This window comes from Amia ocellicauda, chromosome 6 (genome assembly GCF_036373705.1).
Source record: "Amia ocellicauda isolate fAmiCal2 chromosome 6, fAmiCal2.hap1, whole genome shotgun sequence".
Classification (NCBI taxonomy): domain Eukaryota; kingdom Metazoa; phylum Chordata; class Actinopteri; order Amiiformes; family Amiidae; genus Amia; species Amia ocellicauda.
The window spans coordinates 30,084,406-30,105,186 of NC_089855.1; the positions used below are offsets into that span (position 1 = coordinate 30,084,406).

Below are 20,781 nucleotides of genomic sequence, written 5' to 3' on the forward strand. Positions count from 1 at the left end.
GACTGCTTCTTAAAGAAAGCATCCCTGGCTGACAGGACCCTTGACACCTGAACATTGCAGGGTGGGGACCATGATATTCTGGATATACATTATATTCATTCCACACATACATGTCTAATGTGTACATATTAATGGATCAATACATGCTAAAGGTAACAGGATAAATCTGAAGAAAACATACAGTTTCTGCTGTTTTGATTCCGTTTGGACGAGTACAGAAAAATCCCAAAAACTCTATCTACATATGTCTTTTAACCTCAAGGTATTTTGAGTCATTCAGCATCAAAGGTACTGATTTTATTGGACTTTAAGAACCTACAGATGAAGGCTTTGGCCCGAAGATAACTAAATGCTTTTTCAAAAGGAAAATAAAATCTAATAAAATTGCTACCAGGGCCATATAAAATGTGACCTTGGATGCTTTTATCTAGCACCAGGTTCAGGAATGTACAGTCCAGTTAAATGGAGGAATCTTAAACCCCTGGCAGGCTGAGGCTAGGCTCTCAAACATGTGCTGCCCTGAGATGGCAGAATGAAACCATTTGGACGCTTTGTTTTAAGTTTTACAGTTCTGTAAACACTTAAATATACATGGTAAAGATTCAGAACTCTTCGACTGGCGCCACCCTGCACAACCTTCCCATTCTTTCATGAAAATAAGGTGACACCACAAACAATTTCCACCGAGTTTTATAAACCATACATGCAGTAATTTGCGTTAGACCGCACTTGCATAGGCGAGAATTGATTTTCAGGCCATTTTTAAATAAATAAAGCCAGTCTCTTAATAGGGAAACCTTTTGTTTATTCTTGTGTGAAATGTAAGGTAACACTTGTCCCGATGGCCAGTGTTTTCCTTGGGGCTAAACCAGACCCTCGCCACAGCAGTTAAGAGTGAAAATGATTTGCATCCTCGCTTGATCCAGAAATGAGCACGAAGAGTCAAGAGTATAAATCTCTTTCATTTCAGCTCGACGTGATTAAGAAAATGATGGGGTAATTTGAAAAGCTTTTTTGGTCCAGAACATAACTGGCGTTCTATTTTCAGTCATTTCAGGAGTTGAAAGGTGAAAATCCAAGAGTAAAATTTTGGATATGGCAATTTGTTAAACCTGTGTACAAACATTTATTTATTTTTCGTTTTTGTTTTTGTTTTCAGTCATGTATTTTCAAATTAGTTGGAGTTTATTTGGAATTCTGATTGGCAACACAATGTTATGTTTGTTATGTATACATATTTCCAAATATGTAAAATACAGTTTAAAAGACATACCCATACAGGAATATGGGTTTACACAGAACACCAGTGAACAAGTTTACAACTGAAGCCATTTAGAGATCAAAGTGCTAGATAAAAAGTGTGTGGATGTGACACGCATGTGAATTCATGCACAGCAATACAGTTTGTTTTAAGGTAAGAATGAAACACACATTTTAAAAGCTCCTCCCAATGTATACTTCATCACAATTTTGGAGTTCTGTTTGCTGAAGGAAGGAAGATGTTTGTTAATTGTTGAAGTTTTTATGGATGCTGATTTGATGGAAGGTGACAGAGGCGATCCCCGACCTTTCCAGGTTGTCGTGTGCTTCCACCTTTCAGATTTGTATTTTATGAGGTCAGCCGCAGCGCAGGCCGCACATGGGGAACCGTTTACGGGCTTCCGAGTTTCTTCTTTCACTGTTGCCATGGAAGCGGGGCCTATTTACCGAGAATATAATGGCCCTTACTCTGAAAATGTGCTAAGATTTCAATAAGACGTCTGTCCCAAATATGAGCCATTTATTCCCATTTTTAAGATCATTTGGTAGGAACATTTGTTCTCCATTGTTTCTTTCCTGAGTATGGGCTGCCAGATCTGGTACAATACTCAACAGACTGTTGCCTTTGGCTTGTTTTCCACGGTGAAATGAGAGAAAAGACATTCTGTATTGGTTGTAAACGAGATTGTGCCAATAAAAGACTCTTTTGAAAACAGATTGTTATTCCAAAGGAAGGTTGTGGTAAACCTGTTTTCATACCCCCATGCGAGGCTATGCATTAAACTTCCTTTATTATCCCCCATTAATCTTCAATTGGGATCTGAAAACAATCTGTCACACTATGTCTGTAGATTGTGTACACTGCCAATTTACCAGATCCCTTAATGTTCTTCAATTGTATAACAAGGAGGCTTTGGGATTTGAAATTTACGTTACGATGAGTAGTCATGATTATTAATCATTATTTATTGAAGAAATGGACAGTCACTTGCCGTCCTTTAAAATGAATCAAGGGCTAACATTCAAAAAAACAGTATAACATCTGTGAATTCAAGCTTGGGGTATTTTTTTTTGAAGTCACAGATTTCAACATACGCAGACATTGATCTCCTCCTACCTCCAAAGTTTTTCTTAAATTTTTGAGTTCTGTGTCTCTTGTTTCCCTGTGAAGTTTCACATCACCGCTTCTCCCTTTTCAATCACGTCAATGGGTCTCCCAGGGGCAGGCTAGAGGTTAATAAGTGATTGCGTCAAAATGTCAGGTACTTGCAAACAAATGGCGTTCAAACAAATCTCCGTAAGGAAAACTACTACACTGAGGAATTAAATCCATGCCGTAAATCTTATTCTGCTCCCGTGACTCTGCACACTGGAAACAGGAGGGATGTGTGTGGAGTATGAACATCTACACTAATGTGCTGTGCTTCAACGCTCCCACAAGCCAGCAGTGAAATTAGTTAAGGTACACTGTAAAGGTTCAGCTTTTTTGGTCTCTGGATCTTGTCTCTTCTCACTTGTCACCTCTGTCTCTTTGCCCTGAACTCAATTTCTCTTTTTCCCTTCATTCCATTCCTCCTTCTCCAGTATCCCCCTCAGGCCAAACAAGATCTAGGTTCCTATAGCAGGGTCTCATGGTCTTAATTACCAAACCATATAGAAGGGGTCCAAGAGATGGAGGTCAAGGTCAAGAAAAGAGGAGAGGAGAGAATGAAATGTCATTTGTGAAGAAGATAGAAGGTTCTAATGTTCGTATTATGATGTAGCTCAGTTTTAGAGACCCTGAGATCACAAGTGAAAATTAAGCGCACAAATGTTAGGGACAGAACATTGGAGGGATGTCTTTACACCAAGAGTTGTAGGTATCAGGAACAATCTTCCCTCTCTGTTCTTCTGTTCTTATAAAGACCTGTCTGATGCATCCCTTAGGGCAGAAGTTACAGTCCTACTGTTTGGGGGTGCTGATGTTAATGTGACATTGCTCTTCGAAAACATCTCATTAAAAGCCGCCGTGGCGAGAACACACTGTCTTTGTTTTGAATGAAAGCCAAGGACATCCCCACCGCAGTATATTGTTTGCAGACTTCCATTACGCTGGGTTCACAATTCAGGGAATTGATCGCGGAGGAGGCTGAGATGAGAGGTCTTCCCGAAGAATGGACTGCTCTTTCATGCAACCGTGGCTTCAACTTTCGACCCCACTTGAGTCTGGCGGCCTGTTCCAAATGTCATTCACCCCCCCACTCCAAGCACGGCAAACATTTAGACAAGAGGACCTCAGAGAATTAGTCTTCCTCCATATATCTATACACAATTATAATTTAGGCATAAAAGCACATCATTTCTGAACGTTACCACAGAGCATGCATTGTTGCTCGGTTATGTTGCAAATAATTCATTTGAAATCACTTTCTTTTCCCTTGTTGTAACATGCATTTTCATTTTTCTTCCAGTCCTTTGTTGAGACACTGGCAGGAATGTATTTTTTTGCACATTAAAGACCGATCTTCTGAAGACGGAAGAATCTGATGATAGGATAAGTTTTCACATCATTCTTTCTGTTGCCTGAACGGGGAGAATCTTGGACGCGAGCCATGCCTCAATTAGATGATTGCGTTCTGTACAGTGGTGCCAATATTTTCAGTAATTCAATATTGATCTGCTTCATACCAAGTTAAAGTGAATGACACTCAGAGATTTTGAGAGAGAAAAGAAAAAAAGAAAAATGAATTCCCTCCTAGCTTCGTCTTTCGTGTCTTCCCTCTGATAAAAAATAGCAACAATCGAAAACTTTTTTGAAAAGCTCCTCAATCAATGTATAATATTGTTAACAGTCTTTTATTTGACGGATGCCTCTGTCCAGGGTGAAACACATTTAAAAAGAAAAATGAAATACTGAAATGTTACAGAGTACAATATCACAAAGTAATATGTTACTCAACAGAGGGGTTAATGAGATACAATGATAGTAGTAATCAAGGTACAGTATGCTACAAAACAGGTGATCTTGGTGGGCAGAAATGAACTAGACACATTGCAAAAAGAACAGATGGACAAAAGAGACTTAAAAAGACAGAAGACCCTACAAAAGATGGGAAGATGGAATAACCTTAAACTTAAGCTTGTATGACCTGGAAAAGAGATTCTGTACAAGCAAAACAAGTGACAACATCTAGGCTGCTGCTGATCATATATATATATATATATATATATATATATATATATATATATATATATATATATATATATATATATACAGCTCTGGGAAAAAATTAAGAGACCACTGCAATTTATTCTTCAATCAGCATCTCCACATGTTTGGCAGCCATTCCTTTCCATTCATATTTTTATTTGGAATTTGCGAGAAATGTCAGTAGTTTATAGAATAAAACAAAAATGTTCAAACACATACCTAAAACCAGAGAAACTGATAATTTTGCAGTGGTCTCTTAATTTTTTCCAGAGCTGTATATATATATATATATATATATATATATATATAGAGAGAGAGAGAGAGAGAGAGAGAGAGAGAGAGAGAAAGAGAAAGAGAGAGAGAGAGAGAGAGAGACATAAAGGCATCTGATGTTTGAAGAACACTAGCTCAGTTCTGGGTATTGGTGCTGTAGTTGGATTGTCCCCTGTCACAGTCAAGCAAGAGGTAAGTCAATTACAAACGTATAATATATATAAGTTTTCAAATTGCACAGGGACTTTAGCATGAGAAAATATATCATTTTAATAATAACCAGGCTGACTGTTCTCAGCAGCTCGTGTGGTCTATGCTGTACTGAGCTATTGTGTGAAAAATGTAGCAGGAGTGCCAGTTGTTGCTAAATAAACTCATTTTAGTTACAGTTTTATAACCTTGATCTCAATCAAAAACAGGGTCTGGCTTTTGGTTCTCAGATAACAGAACCTCAAGCTGCACTGTGGATTTTGTGGCTGTGTGTTTTCATCCAAGTCGCATCTGTGTGTGTGTGTTTGTGTGTGGCGGGTATATGCGTGCCTGTCCTAGGTGATATATGACTGGTGTGTCACCTTACCCATTTGACACGCTCTTGTGACTGTCCCACACTTTTGAGCTTTAACTTTCTCCTCACTTGTTCATTTTATTTGGTCATTGTTTGGTTTTTGATGTAGTTGTTTCCACTATAAAAGAGGCAAAGGCCATGTGACCGACAGGAGAAAAGGGGAGGGAGAGAGGAGAGTGTGGGAGGGAGGAAGAGAGGTAAGCTGAGGCAGAATCAGAGTGCAAAGGAGATAGAGAGACAGAGAGACAGAGAAAGAGAGAGAGAGAGAGAGAGAGAGAGAGAGAGAGAGAGAGAGAGAGAGAGAGAGAGAGAGAGAGAGAGAGAGAGAGAGAGAGAGAGAGAGAGACATAAAGGCATCTGATGTTTGAAGAACACTAGCTCAGTTCTGGGTATTGGTGCTGTAGTTGGATTGTCCCCTGTCACAGTCAAGCAAGAGGTAAGTCAATTACAAACGTATAATATATATAAGTTTTCAAATTGCACAGGGACTTTAGCATGAGAAAATATATCATTTTAATAATAACCAGGCTGACTGTTCTCAGCAGCTCGTGTGGTCTATGCTGTACTGAGCTATTGTGTGAAAAATGTAGCAGGAGTGCCAGTTGTTGCTAAATAAACTCATTTTAGTTACAGTTTTATAACCTTGATCTCAATCAAAAACAGGGTCTGGCTTTTGGTTCTCAGATAACAGAACCTCAAGCTGCACTGTGGATTTTGTGGCTGTGTGTTTTCATCCAAGTCGCATCTGTGTGTGTGTGTTTGTGTGTGGCGGGTATATGCGTGCCTGTCCTAGGTGATATATGACTGGTGTGTCACCTTACCCATTTGACACGCTCTTGTGACTGTCCCACACTTTTGAGCTTTAACTTTCTCCTCACTTGTTCATTTTATTTGGTCATTGTTTGGTTTTTGATGTAGTTGTTTCCACTATAAAAGAGGCAAAGGCCATGTGACCGACAGGAGAAAAGGGGAGGGAGAGAGGAGAGTGTGGGAGGGAGGAAGAGAGGTAAGCTGAGGCAGAATCAGAGTGCAAAGGAGATAGAGAGACAGAGAGACAGAGAAAGAGAGAGAGAGAGAGAGAGAGAGAGAGAGAGAGAGAGAGAGAGAGAGAGAGAGAGAGAGAGAGAGAGAGAGAGAGAGAGAGAGAGACATAAAGGCATCTGATGTTTGAAGAACACTAGCTCAGTTCTGGGTATTGGTGCTGTAGTTGGATTGTCCCCTGTCACAGTCAAGCAAGAGGTAAGTCAATTACAAACGTAATAGTGCTACTTGGAGTCTGCTGATCCATCTTCTGTTTGCACATGTTCAGTTTATCGATTGTTGTATTCATTTGTGGATATTTGTGGTCTTCTCTTGTGAATTACATTATCTGTCTTGACTTGTATGTGATGTATGTGATCCGTGATTTTTAAATTAATTACTATTGCGAAGTAAGCTAATGTTTTTTTAAAAAGATGCCCCTGCACTGTGAGATCATTGATAACAGAAACAGTGGCTTGTGCACTATTTGAACATTTAAAGCAATATACATTAATCGAAATCTGCTTGTTCTGACAAGAAAGGTCATTGTTTGACACCTACAGATATTGCTAAACATGTTTTGTTCAATGAAACATTACAATTTCTTCGATTTCCAGGGAATTGTATAATAAGAAGGAAAGAGCTTTGGGGCACATTTGATCAGTGAGTGCAGATAGTTATGGTTTTAATTATTTTCTGTGGTCGGCTCAACTCTGGAAGTTGCTTGCCTGTCTCTTTCGAAAACAGATAAAAATGAGTTGCTTTACCACAAACAACTTTAATAGCTCTGATAATGAGATGTAATGGCAGAAGAAATAACAGCTAACTCTGTTTGGTTATATAGTATATAATAAAAAGCATTCAGAGTCACAACATTGTCGTCCAGAAATGCAAACTAATATATAATCATTGTGTCACCAAAGGGATTAATGCATATATGCTGCCTTGACTCATTGAGAATACAACAGGCGATAGACAATATATTACAATGATGCATTATAAACAGTTCTCTGTTGTAGTAAAGTCCTGAGTAGAGAATCGGGATTGTAGCCACATGCCCTTGTCACCTATAGATTTAGGAGGTGCCTCTTTAAACGTGGCATACTGTACATGCTACAGTTCTATTCATAGTGGTAAGCAATGCATATATCATATTTATTTTATATTTATATGTGCATATATACAATTTTGAATGAAAACAGCTGAGGTTGGTGAGGAGGGAAAGATGCACTTGCAAAGGCTGAAGTGCAAGCAGGAAAAATACGAAGGGAAAGTGAATAGGATGGAATGACACCAGCTGAACTCCGTTCCCGGTCTGAAACGGAAAAGTGCAGGGCGGCAGGGAAAGCTCCAGGCAAAGTGAACACAAAAGACCTTCAGATTGTGCCGAGAGGGGTGGCACGGTCTTATTTCTGAGAAGCCTAAATTGGAAAGCCAACATTAGCTTAGCGTTGCGCCGGGTCGCCAGCTGCCATTGGCCACAACGTGTGTTAGAAATCTGCTGTGTTTGTCTTGGCTTTATTGCTCTGGATATATTTAGTCCTCAGCTTAACTCCGCGGAGCAGCAGTCAAAGGAGTGTGGCGTCGGATGAGGGTAGGGCACAGAGCAGGGGGATTCACATGCCACTTACGGGTCTGCGAGGTGACGTGTGGCTCCAGGAGGAATCTGCCCTTTGGTTATTAAAAGCCTGTGAAACAATAGGGGACTAAATGAGGAGAAACAATGACATAACCCATAGGCCAAGCTCGGGGGGCTGGAAAGAGACACTCGGCGGTGGATCTAATTGATTGGGCAAAGCAGGACTGGGCAGAGACTGGGCAGAGGCTCCAGGAAGTGCTGGGATGAGGGGGGCGGGGGGGGATTTAGCCCTTCCAGCAATTTCTCGAGGGGGCCTTCAAATGATTCTAATTTGGCTCTCTTTCAATATGATACGGCATAACCACTGTATTCAACACAATGTCAGCTTGAATTTTGAGGCCTTATTGCTAACTGTAATTGTTTGACATATAAATGGAAGGCTGTTACGCATTCTGTCAGGTTGCCTGGTAACAATTACTTTCCTAAGGAAGATTTTTGGCAACACATGGGAGACGAGCTATCATTGGCTTGAGTGCCGTTGAATGTGCTTCAAGATAGCAATCGGAACACGAAGAATGTCAGGTCAAATGCTTTCGAATTCACTGTAACCCAACCTGGCTTTTATTGCAATCCCATATATAACTGCTGACACCTCCCCTGTTTTACACCGTGTCAACACTTACACAAGGCCACCGAAAGCATTATTATTTTGACCTCGGGACAATTCAGATTCAAACCATTGTGAAAGCAACCATCTTTTTCAAAGTGACCGACCTAGACATATTTTCCAGCATCTTCATTTTATCACACTTTTTAGAATTCCAAGAATGGAAAAGAAACCCTGAAACTGCCTTCAGGGACTCTTAAATTAGACTGCTGAGAGATTTACCATTTCAATATGTTTTTTTTTCCTCAGGAGACGGCAATAAATTTAACATGTTGGTAAATGTTCAATGAATTTCACTGTAAACAACACTGGGAACTGGACAGCAATGGGGCAAAACACAAACACCCCTGCTTCTGTGATGTTTCTGTCAGTGTTTTCACCCAAGGAGAAGCCAGTTAGAGACAGGATAGATTGGAAAATGAGTATGGTGGAAAAGGGTACGATTGGATGGCAGTGTCTCCCCCTCTGGCCGGGGAAAAGGGGTAGGATCCTGAGGTCAGAGGGCTTGGAAGGCTCCCCAGCGCTTGTTTGTTCCAGCTCACCGAGCAAACACACACGTGCCATAAAGCAGGCTAACGGTGCCGCCCGCGCGCTGTCCTGATAGCGCACTCAACAGGCGTGATTTGATGAATGTTAATGGAGGTCTGCACGCCGCAGCGGTGCGAGGTTCCAGCCCGCGAATCGTAGGAATTACCCAGGCCTTCGCGTCACTCCCCCTCCAGCTCTGTTATTGTCTGTGACTCGGCTCCAGTGCGATCAAAAAGCCAGTGGGACTCTGTTTCCACTCTGGTTCTCGGTGTCTGGGGACGGATCATTTCAGAAAAGTATTCCAGCAGCTCGGGGGCCCCACACTAAGCGCCCCTCCTGTGGACAAGAGGGGTAATTGTGAGTGACTGTTGGTTCAGCTGAGGTGCTGGGGGCCAGAATCCAGGAATACAAAAAGCTTTGAAACATGATGATATGCTGCCCAAAAATGAAAAATTCCTCTTATTGTTGGATCTTTACAGATGAATTGTGCCCCTCATTATTAAAGATGGATTATTATTATTATTATTATTACTATTATTACTACACATAGTTTCATCTTTATCTTGTATTACAGTGGAAGGTTAGACTTATGTATAGATTTCAAACACATGGTTATGGTCAGTAGATTGTTTTACTAAACCACCAGAAGGAGCAAAAACTGACCACATTTCAAATCAATAACGTGTAAATATCTCACATTCTGTGTACTTTGGATAGGGTGATGAAATATGGAGATACAGCTGCTTCTTGGGGACATACCCAGACTAACAATTGCTCTATAAATCTCTGTCTGTAGCAGGTGTAGGAAACTCTCAATCTGTAACGGAGACTTTGACTCGCTGGAGTGGAGCTCGACAGGGAATCATAAGTGAGAGTTAACCTACTAAGTCCTAACTCTGGAATTTATGGGTGACTTAGGTAGCTCAGCTTTCACTCATAATTGGACTGTCATGTCATCCATTTGTAATTATATGTGTGTGTGTGTGTGTGTGTGTGTGTGTGTGTGTGTGTGTGTCTATCAACCTTTTTAAGTTATTTCTTCTGAAGCTCCTGCTATCTACAACAGCTTTAATTGCTATTATTGTTTATGCATTAGGCACAAGAGATTGAAGATAGGCAAGAACAAGAACTTTAAATTGGAGATAGCTAGTGAACTGTCCACAGAATAGACATGGCTTTTGGGTAAACTGGTTTGAGAGAGTGAATTTCTGCTGCAGGAAGGCCAGCCAAGGGAGAGCTGCAGTGCTGAGATCTAGACAGAATGTGGGCGGGGAACTGAGCACAGATCTGGTAGATGTAACTTCAAACAAGGCCGAGATGTACTGGGAGCAGGAGAGGAAGAGATCAAGGACAACTTTAAGGTTCTTGGCAAAGAAGGAGGAGGAGGAGAGAGAGAGAGAGAGAGAGAGAGAGAGAGAGAGATCAGAAGATGTGCAAGAAAATAAAGTATGTAGAGCAGCTGGGATTAGGAGAGGATGAGGTCCAAGTTTGTTGTATTAATATAATTTTAAAAATCATTCATGTAATACAGATGAGGGTATATATATTCAAGCCTAATATATTTGAATGTCTGTACTGATCCCAGACTCCAAATACTCCCATGTCTGTGTTGTGAGTGTTTTGACTGTTTTGGTGTACATATCATTTCTGCGTCAAGACTACTCATAAACTAAACTGATGTTCATTCTAATCATTCTTAGCTATCCTGTTATTTGGGACACTTAAATATTATTTTTTAAAACAATTAATCATCAAAGTAATAAAACTAAGTTCCGTCTTCTCAAGATTTGTGTTTTGTCTTTTGATGTCTTGCGGCACCTTGGATATATCGTTCTCTCTAAATCCACATCTCAAATGGTTAAAAAAATTACCTGAATTTATTTTTATAAAGACAATATCTCCCTTGTACTTTAATGCACTGTATTTTAAATTTAGTTAAATAGTTGGTCTTCATATGAAGAAACAGAAGAAAAGAAAACAGAATTATTAAGCAAAGGTTTACAATGGAGTTTTTATATTCTTTTTTTTTTTTTAGAAGTGATATTCCTCCAAATCTTATGTGGTAGGCTCCCAAGACTAGGTTTAAGTTACATTCAGTCTAGCAAGACTTATTTGCACTGGCCATTTTTCAGCACACTCCATACAGATGTTAGCAATGGCGTTTCAGCGCATTTCATTACTACATGTGACAGTTTTTCATAACACGTATTCCATTGTCAGAAGCACAATAAAGTAGCCTTTCTTATGAAAAGAACAACATATATGCTGGCGTCCAGTTGATATGCTGTCATGAGGGAACTTGTTCTGAGAGCACTTTCCTTTGCCTAAATATTAATTCCTGGGGAAGTATTTCGCTCCCGGCTGTTTACGAATGTATTACATGTCTTAAAAATATATAATGTGTGCTGTGGGATTACTAAAATAACACTAGAAAGCATTGCCAACTTGCCTATCATCCTACATCCCACTTGTTTCTTAAAAGACAACAAAATAGTCTTTTCTCTTGACTGGCAGGAATGCAGACATCCGTCTCTGGGCATTGGCACTCGCAGTGTGCTCTTCACAAGACCTGGAAAGATTCAGACTTTCTCATTACTGCACTTGAGCTTGCAAAGTCTTTTTAAAATAACTTTAGCAATTCAGATCATGTCCATGTAGCTAACTGTGGTTGCTTTGGACAAAGTCATTTACCAGAAAAAGAAAGAAGGAAAGCAAGAGAAAGAAAGAAAGAACGAAAATGAAAGAACAAGAAAGAACGAATTAATACATAAAATACTACTACTGCCACCAATCAAAATCTTTCTTCTTCATCTTCATTTTCTTTGAATTCATCTATAATGATTTGGCAAATGCCTTAATGCAAGGTGTTTCAAGGTCTACAACAATATAATATAACTCATGTACTGTTCACTATTATAATCACAACAAACCACATTCCACCAACAGATAAAACATTGTTTTGTATATTGTGACAATGTAGATATGAAATGTAGGTTTGTGAAATTGGGGAACTTTTTCTGGGACTTTATTTTCCTCTTTCACTAACTTGTTATAACTCTGGTGTTCCATAGCTGGACGAGCCACAGAGGGCGAGATGGAGACACGTACCCTGCGGACTGCAAGCACATTCTGGGTCAACGCGCTGAGCTCTGGAGTTCAGTGGGGACTGCAGCTTAGTCCTCTGTAACAGGGGCTGTGTGTGTTGGGGGTGCTCTGGGCAGATTCACCAACAGGGGCGAGAATGAAAAACAGCGGCCCCCTTGGCATTCCTGGGATTGTATTTTTCTGTATCATATGCCCCCTGCTGGCCATGTTCCGAGGCGCGGAGGGAAAAACGGAAAACGGGAATCTGAGCGAAACTGACCCGACCAGATGCATGAGGCACCACTTTGTGGAAACCATCGGGCACCCTTTTTATAAGTGCAACTCTAAGGTAAGAAACAGCAAACAGGAAATGAAAATGAAAATATTTTACCCAGGAACAAAAGCCTGCAGAGGGAGGTGGTGGGGGAAGGCGTGACACAGCGCCTTTTAACTTTTAACAACACACTTCAGGATCCAGGTTTGTTTTCTGCTCTCTGCCTTCTCAACGATACTGATACAGATCTTCTTCCCCCTCCCTCCTTTTTAACTAGAATGAGTCACCTCTTCTTCCCAGCATGAGAGTTGACTGCAACCCTGTATCTGTTGGCCTCCGCCATGCTGAAAGATTCCCAATTAAATTTACCTTAAAGCTTCTGTTAGGCTAAACTAATTTTCCCAGTGGAAAACTAATCAAGGACTTAAAAGCAAAATATAACCTTTATGAACTCATAAAGTTCTCATATCTTTAGACCCCTATCTCTGATAATAGTGGACACAACCTAACCAAACAACCACTATGCTAGGGTTCCTTTTAAATTGTGAATGACCATATTATACCTTGGACAAGCTAAAGATGATTGTATATATATTTACTTGGTCATTGTTAATATGCAACCTGGCAGCCTAGGTTAAAGATCTATTTGTAAAATTATTTCTGAACAGTTATATGCATAGCTAGCCTTATAAAGAGCCACGCCTATCTATGTGTTATCTGCTACATTACCTGCAGCTCCGCCACACCGTGCAATAACAGTGACTCACAGTGATGCGCTTCAATTTTCCCCTCCTTGTCAACTTGTACATGAAGAAGAAGCCTTGCAAAATAATAGGCTTGTCTAGTTTTGCTACAGCCCTTCCCTGCCCTTGGTATAAATATGTCTCCTGCTTGATGCTCGAGACCTGTTACTAGATACGCCTCTGTGTGTGTTAGCTTGTATTATTGTGGCAGCATGCTGTGGTTGGCATGCACTTTGTTTTCATAACTAAAGCCCGTTTTTACGAGTATAATCATCTGTGAGACTAAACAAACACACAAACAAAATCAAACAAAACAAGACGTCTAACATCTGAGAATAGTCCTGATTAACGCACATATGGGAGTACATAAAAAGGAGATTACTAAAAGGTATTGGCTTATTTCCCAATTCACATGACTATGAAAGTCAAAGGCCCGATGCTATATATAGCTTTTCAAAAGGTAAGGGAAGAAGTTGGCTGCCAAGTAGATTTTTAAAGCCTGATTTATGGAGTCAAACTACTTCAATTATATTTGTAAAGGTGCAGAAAGTGGATACGTGATATACTTTCAGACTAGAGTTTATTAAGTGGCCCAGCTTTGTCTTTTTCCCGTTCAGAAAACCATGCTGATGGTGTTATTTCACAAAACTTGTGAAGGGAATGTGTCTGCATGGATTTCCACCTGGGCGATGGCTCTGTATCCTAAAAATAAAGCCCCCCAGCTACATCTGCTACCCAGCTGTTGTCACTGTGCCATGTGAATGTGTTTCCATGCCATAATAACCCAGCTTTACCCCAGCTTTACTACAGTGCTTATTGTGGAAGGGAAAAATATTCCCAGTGGCTGGTGTGCTCAGTGACGTCAATGGTGCTCTATAAACAGCCAATAGCATGGTGCTGTGGCATCACTTGCTGACAGCTCCCCTGTTCTCCGTCTGAGTTTTTTACGAAAGCCCCCAGATGGGAGGTGAGGCACGGAGTTAGGTGATGAGAAAGCAGCAGGAGGCCAACTACTTATCACTAAAGCGATAGAGGGTTGACAATGAGGAGGACAAAACAGGAAGGTGGTCCCGTTTCTTATTGAAGTACATTTACCATACTTAAGAAAGTTTACAAACAAGAGGAGGCCATTCCACCCATTGTGCTCGTTTGGTGTCCATTAATAACTAAGTGATCCAAGGATCACGTCCAGTCTATTTTTGAATGGTCCCAAAGTGTCGGCTTCAACCACATCGCTGGGGAGTTTGTTCCAGATTGTGACAACTCTCTGTGTGAAGAAGTGTCTCCTGTTTTCAGTCTTGAATGCCTTGAAGCCCTACTCCAGGGAGGTCGGTGGATGCATTTTGTGTTTGTGTTTTGTGTTTTGTTTTATCCTGGTTATCTTTCTCCAAACTGAGCAAACAAAATAACTCTCTAAAATAAATAAAAGCCTGATGGACTGCAGCTGAGCACAGAAGGTTATGTTTGTTCTTCTGTAAAAGACTGCTTTAATTTAATGTCACCACATATTCAGTTCATCATTTTAAAAATACTTTTAGGGCATTGTCAACCACTTTTCTTGACTGCTTTAAGAACATGTTAGAATAGCTTCCCCACCCCCCAATTGTCCTTCAAGATTTTCAACCCTGGTCCTGGGGGAACGCCTTTGTCAGCTGGTTTTCATTCCAACCCAGTTGTCAGCCACTTAAATGAACAGTTACCAAATGAGCTGAAAACAATTGAAAATGTGGTCGTAAAACAATGAGGGGTTCAATTAAGAGTTCAGAATGGAATGAAAACCAGCAGAGACAGGGGACCAGGGCTGAGAACGACTGCTGTATAGGCTTATTGATGGAATTACTGATTGCCCTTGTAATAACGTTTGAACCATTCATACACTTGCTCCTGACCATGACCACCATATTATCTGTATTGTATTGAAATCCCTAGATAATAACCCCTCAGCATAGCATGACAGCCATTAAAGACACCAAGGAAGTTACGCCAAAATGAATTCAGACAAAATTAAGAATGCACAAGTGACAAACAGACACACACAACTCAGTCTTTGTCTCAAAAACAGCGGTGTTGACTTTCCGCAAAGCGCTCTAAACTGTCCTCTCCCTGTTGGCTCTCTAGATGGTGCTGCTGGCGCGCTGCGAGGGTCACTGCAGCCACACGTCACGCTCGGACCCTCTCATTTCCTTCAGCTCCATCCTCAAGCAGCCCTTCAAGAGTACCTGCTTCTGCTGCCGGCCTCACACCTCCAAACTGAAAGCAGTGCGTCTGCGTTGCTCGGGTGGGACACGCGTCACCGCCACGTACCGCTACATTCTGGCCTGCAACTGCGAGGAGTGCAGCTAATTCAGGGTCCAGCGCAAGAAGGCAATACGGCCAGCGGGAAGATTCCAGAAAAAGCAAACTTTTGTTGACTACCAGCATATTGTGGGTGTATGGTCCACTGTCAGTAGCTTAATTCCATTTTAATAACAGTCTGTATACAGAGAACTTTTTTTCTTTTATACGGATATCTCCCATTTGGATTTGTAATCGAGGAAGACATTATTTGGGTGGCAGTACATGAATGGACCGGACTTAAGCCAGCAGTGTTTACAAAGACTTCTTTTTAAAAACCTGTTAAATGGTCTTCTGTTGCTGAACAAAATGCGAAAGCAGTGGGCTGAGAGACAAAGAAATGTATTCGCCTGTCAGCTTTTGAGCTCCATCCAACTAGGTATTATGTTATCGGTTCAAAAAATCTAACTGCAGTCAGCTTGTTGATAGCTGGCTTGAAATGGTCCAATTCTGATTGTTAAGGTACATTAACTTTGATAAGACTTGTTTTGGGGATTTGCAGTCGTTTGTACACAGCAAATCTTTTCAGTGTTATGATCCCATCTCTCTGCCGCAAGTGGTTGTAAAAAAAAAAGGAAAAAGAAACAACATCAATCTCAAAAACATTCTTGCCTTCTTCGTGAAGCATGAGTGCATCGTTTCGGCAATGCAGTCGAGCACGCCCTGTTATCTGTTGTCTCCTGTCATATTGTCCCTTTTCAATGGGAGTTAGTGCAATCGTTTAGCTGGTAGGTGACGTGATAAGGGACAACAGAATTGATCATATGACACTTGATAGAGGAACGTGACAGCGGAAGGTAGTGTCACGTTCTGGTGTAGGTTCAAATTATGTAACAAAGGACTACAAAGGCAGATGGGAAAACCTCAGCGTTTCATACGGAGATCTCCAGTAAAGGGTCATAATGGGGACTTTTCCAAATTAGGCTATAAGCACCCATGGATCAGGAGCAAACCATAGCTGAAAACAAATCGAATTGCTGAATTACCGAGCACAGTATGAAAACATTTGTTGCCCTCCAGGAAAATAAATATAGTGTATATATGTTTCCTGAAAATATACATGACCTGGAAAAATACAGCCCTTGGTTTTTTTTTTAAACAGAACCTCTGATTCGAGCTGCTGATAGGTCTGTTAGACAGGCACTCTCGGTATGATTGCACGCAGGCTAGAGTTTCCCTGATTATTCCAAATCCTCAGGGCTTGGGATACATATTGGGGCAATGTAAACCTCATGTTCGGGAGTAGGATCAGCAGTTTTCCAGATGTGGTTAATGACATATGTATGGGGTATGGGAGGGAGCGATCTTTATGATCATTAGTGGAACAGGAGGAGGTCATGTAATTACATTGTGCTGAATGCATGCCTTGTCAATCTTGTCCCTGTGCTGTGCCATTTCAGTTTGGCCTCTCTTGGACTGGGGTCTTGTCCTCCTTGTTTCTTTTCTGAAAATACCCCCCCAGTCCAGAATGTGATGCTTCGAATAGCATTCCATTCAACATACTATACTCACAAAACATCCTGGAGCCCCAAGAAGGTTGATAAATCCATCCATTATCCATCATGTGATCGGAGCAGTAAAGTAACTGACTGTATAGAAAAGACAAAGACACTGTGGCCTTTCCAGAGTCTGATGCCAGCGATTAACACTCTTCTTTGGGTGCATAAATCAAATGGGGTGATTAGGACTGAGGAGTTTATTTCTATTGTACATTTTCTAAGATGGACGAATCCTTGCACCACACCATATTCCATATCCTTTTCCTATCCTGAGCTCCCCCTGCCCCACATTTCCCCTCTTTTCTGTTACCTGTATCCTACTGGGCCAGGCTGGCTGTGCTCCTTGGTAACTACCAATCACATTTGTTTTTCTGTATCTATGAAGTCGTTCACTGATGAATGATCTGCAAGGTGAAAAAGTATCTTCTCATAATCATTCAATAAAATATGATTAAAGGAATATCGCCTAGAAGTGTAATAATAGCAGTATTTAATTTAGGAAGCAAATGAAACAAAAGTGTAAAAAGTGCTTATCTGTCTCGGGGAGAAACTCCTTCTGATGGCCAAACTGTTTAAAATGTACCTCCTCTGATCTAGGGCTGATTTAACATGCAGCTCACATTGTTGTTCACAAGGTGGCACTCCTGCACAACAATTTAAATTTAATCTCTCATCTGACATTCCTTTCCTCCCCTGTTCCCTGAACCTCAAATTTTGGGACAGCCATTGCTGGAATTATTGTGATTCATACTGAGCAAGAATATACATGCAACATGCAACAATTTCAACGATTTTACTGAGTTACAGTTCATATAAGGAAATCAGTCAATTGACATAAATTCATTGGGCCCTAATCTATGGATTTCAAGTCTCACGTTTTGAGGGAGTGTGCAGTTGGCCTGCTGACTGCAGGAATGTCCACCAGAGATGCAGTCGGGTCAAGACCCTGCTGAGGACGACAAGCCGCAGATGAGCTTCCCTGAGATGGTCTCTGACAGTCTGCAGAAATTCTTCAGTGCAAACCCACAGATTCTTCAGCTGTCCAGGTGGCTGGTCTGAGATGATCCCGCAGGTGAAGAAGCTGGATGTGGAGGTCCTGGGCTGGCGTGGTTACACATGGTCTGCGGTTCTGAAGCCGGTTGCACTTATGTGCCTCATTTTCTAAAACAATGTTTGAGGTGGCTTATGGTAGAGAAATTAACATTCGATTCTCTGGCAACAATTCTGGTGGACGTTCCTGCAAGTCAGCATGCTAATTATACACTCCCTCAAAAGTTGAGACATCTGTGGCATTGTGTTTTGTGACAAAACTGCACATTTTACAGTGGCCTTTTATTGTCCCCAGCACAAGGTGCACCTGTATAATGATCATGCTGTTTAATCAGCTTCTTGACATGCCACACCTGTCAGGATGTTTAAAGCACAACCACAAACCCTCACCTAGGCAACTGGTTCAAAGGAAACTATTTATTTTTGCTGAGGCCTGATACCAATAAAGAGACACCTTCCTCCACCAACCTAAAAAATATAATATAATATAGATTTTGTGCTGAAAATGACATTACACATTATACATTTACTAACTTAAAATAATCATGATTTGCTTCGGTGCTCAGATTATGTAGGTTTATATTATAGTTGGATATTCCATAAAACAGACTTCTCTCTGGCATTAATTAATCAAAGCTTCATGTTGCAGAGACTTTGTTACAAAAAAACAGGACACTATATCCCCTGGGTAGATGTCTTCTTATTGGTTCAAATGCAGGGCTATCCCTAATGTGCAAAGGACAAAGATTTGCTAACTTGGCCTTTAGTAGCTTACTTTGCTAAATGAGATCAACATTGGATTTGGATTATCTACAATATGCCCATTACCAGTATAGATGCTATACACCACTTTCTGAGCAGGAGTTCATATTGACTCCCATACTGCACACTCATTTCTACATATATCTTTACTCTGATTAAGAGAAGCCTACTCACATTTGTATATATATCTGAAAAGTCAGTAAAATATAACTTAGTAAAAATATATTAAGAAATAACATGGTCAGCTGTTGCATCTTAAACAGGGGTGCCAAATATTTTATGAAATCTATCATTTTTGACACACTATACATAAGTATATAAATATACTGTAAGCTTTTCACTAAATTGTAAGTAGTAATTTGTTTTAAAACTGATTTATTCTGAAAGTTGCTTATGACTTTATGAATTTCTGGATTCTTTGGCTGGTTTAAATGTGTAACAGTTCAAGCATTCAAAGTGTTGAATTTCTGTGAAAGGCGAGGTTGCAGCCTATTACTCAGTGGTTTGTATAGAAATCAGTTACACATGGTCCAAACACACAAGTTCACATGCTCATCATTCTCAGAAAAGTAACCTAAACATAACTTTATGCGAATTTCCACATGAAGATTTCATAAAAGCAGTCTATTTCACATAATTTTACCCCCTTCTGGACATGTTACTGGAATAAATTATTCCAAAGACAAGACAATACATTTACATTGAATAGAAACTTTTTAAAATGAAAATAGATTCAAACTTAAGAGTCTAGATAGAAAATGTTTTAGACAATTTTCATATCCCACAAGCCCTTGTGCCAGACCAGGCCAGACATTGGTTTGACTGAATATAAATATGGTATGTAAATTAAATAAATGAATCAGCACTAAATTCAATAAAGATTAAAAACAACACAGTATAATATAAAGTCATGCATTTTAGTCAATTCTGTGGATTTTAATGAAGTCCAGACATTCACTTCTGATTTTGGTTTTCTCCCCTCTCCATCCACCAGAGGGAAGACTTCATCTATAGCAATCCAGATCCAGTGTTTATCCAGATGTCCACGTCCAAAGCAAAAGAGCTGCCAATGCTTTTATAGCCATATAGATTTAACTACAGTATGGCAGAATATTTAATTTATTTATTCATACATACTGTACATGTGATTTATTCTTAAAGAAGTTCCTCCTGGATGGGGTAATTGTAGGTTTTACAACATTACAACCGACCCACAGAATATCTTAATTAAATCAATACATAATGGAAATCTCAAATCCCAGGGTTTCCATCTCATCAATATTCCTTTAGAAATCAAATTCATTACAGAGAGCAATGACCTTAGAATGAAAATGCATTGTCTGCTCCCAAGACAGACTTCTAAACAACATTATAGACATGGGTATTGTATAAAGAGACAGGCTTTTTTTGTGGTTGTTTGCTTGTTTCTTTCTTGTGCAAATTCCTGGTTTCACATTTGCTGTTAGATTTCTAAATACAAAAAAATATAAAAACACTAAAGGGTCCACAAGCTATAGAAATACAAATATTAAATGCAATTATAGCTTAACAAGGGATACTATCCAATATGTTTTACAGGCCTCTTAGATCTTTACCTGCTCCTGACCTGGAGACATTTGGACTTCTCGTTCTGAAGACCTTGCTTAATCTTGCTATTGTACATCCAATAATTCCCCCTCTCTGTCTCCTGCAGGTGAACTATTGCACTGCTCGGATTATGATTTCAAAGGTTGGCTTTAAGTTTTATGTAGCTGTGTTGCCGATAGGCCGCATTTTCTTTGACTCAACAAGTCTTTAAATTCAGTAACGGTGTAAACCAGTACGAGTAAGTGCTAGTATGTATTTATGGTTGTAACCTTTTCCTTGTAATCTCAGAGCTCATTTATAATTAAACAAGATGTTAATGTTAAGATGGTAGATGTTTTTAGATAATGCACATTGTAATTCAAAATA

General features: G+C 40.1%; 1 protein-coding gene across 1 annotated transcript; it reads left to right on the forward strand.

Moving 5' to 3' along the window:
* Positions 1–6,328: 6,328 nt before the first annotated feature.
* ndp (norrin cystine knot growth factor NDP) lies at positions 6,329–17,476 on the forward strand. Its single transcript, XM_066706829.1, has 3 exons — positions 6,329–6,527; positions 12,154–12,515; positions 15,302–17,476. Exons 2-3 carry the CDS (start codon positions 12,324–12,326, stop codon positions 15,524–15,526), a joined length of 417 nt encoding a protein of 138 aa, XP_066562926.1. The 5' UTR covers positions 6,329–6,527; positions 12,154–12,323; the 3' UTR covers positions 15,527–17,476.
* Positions 17,477–20,781: the final 3,305 nt, after the last annotated feature.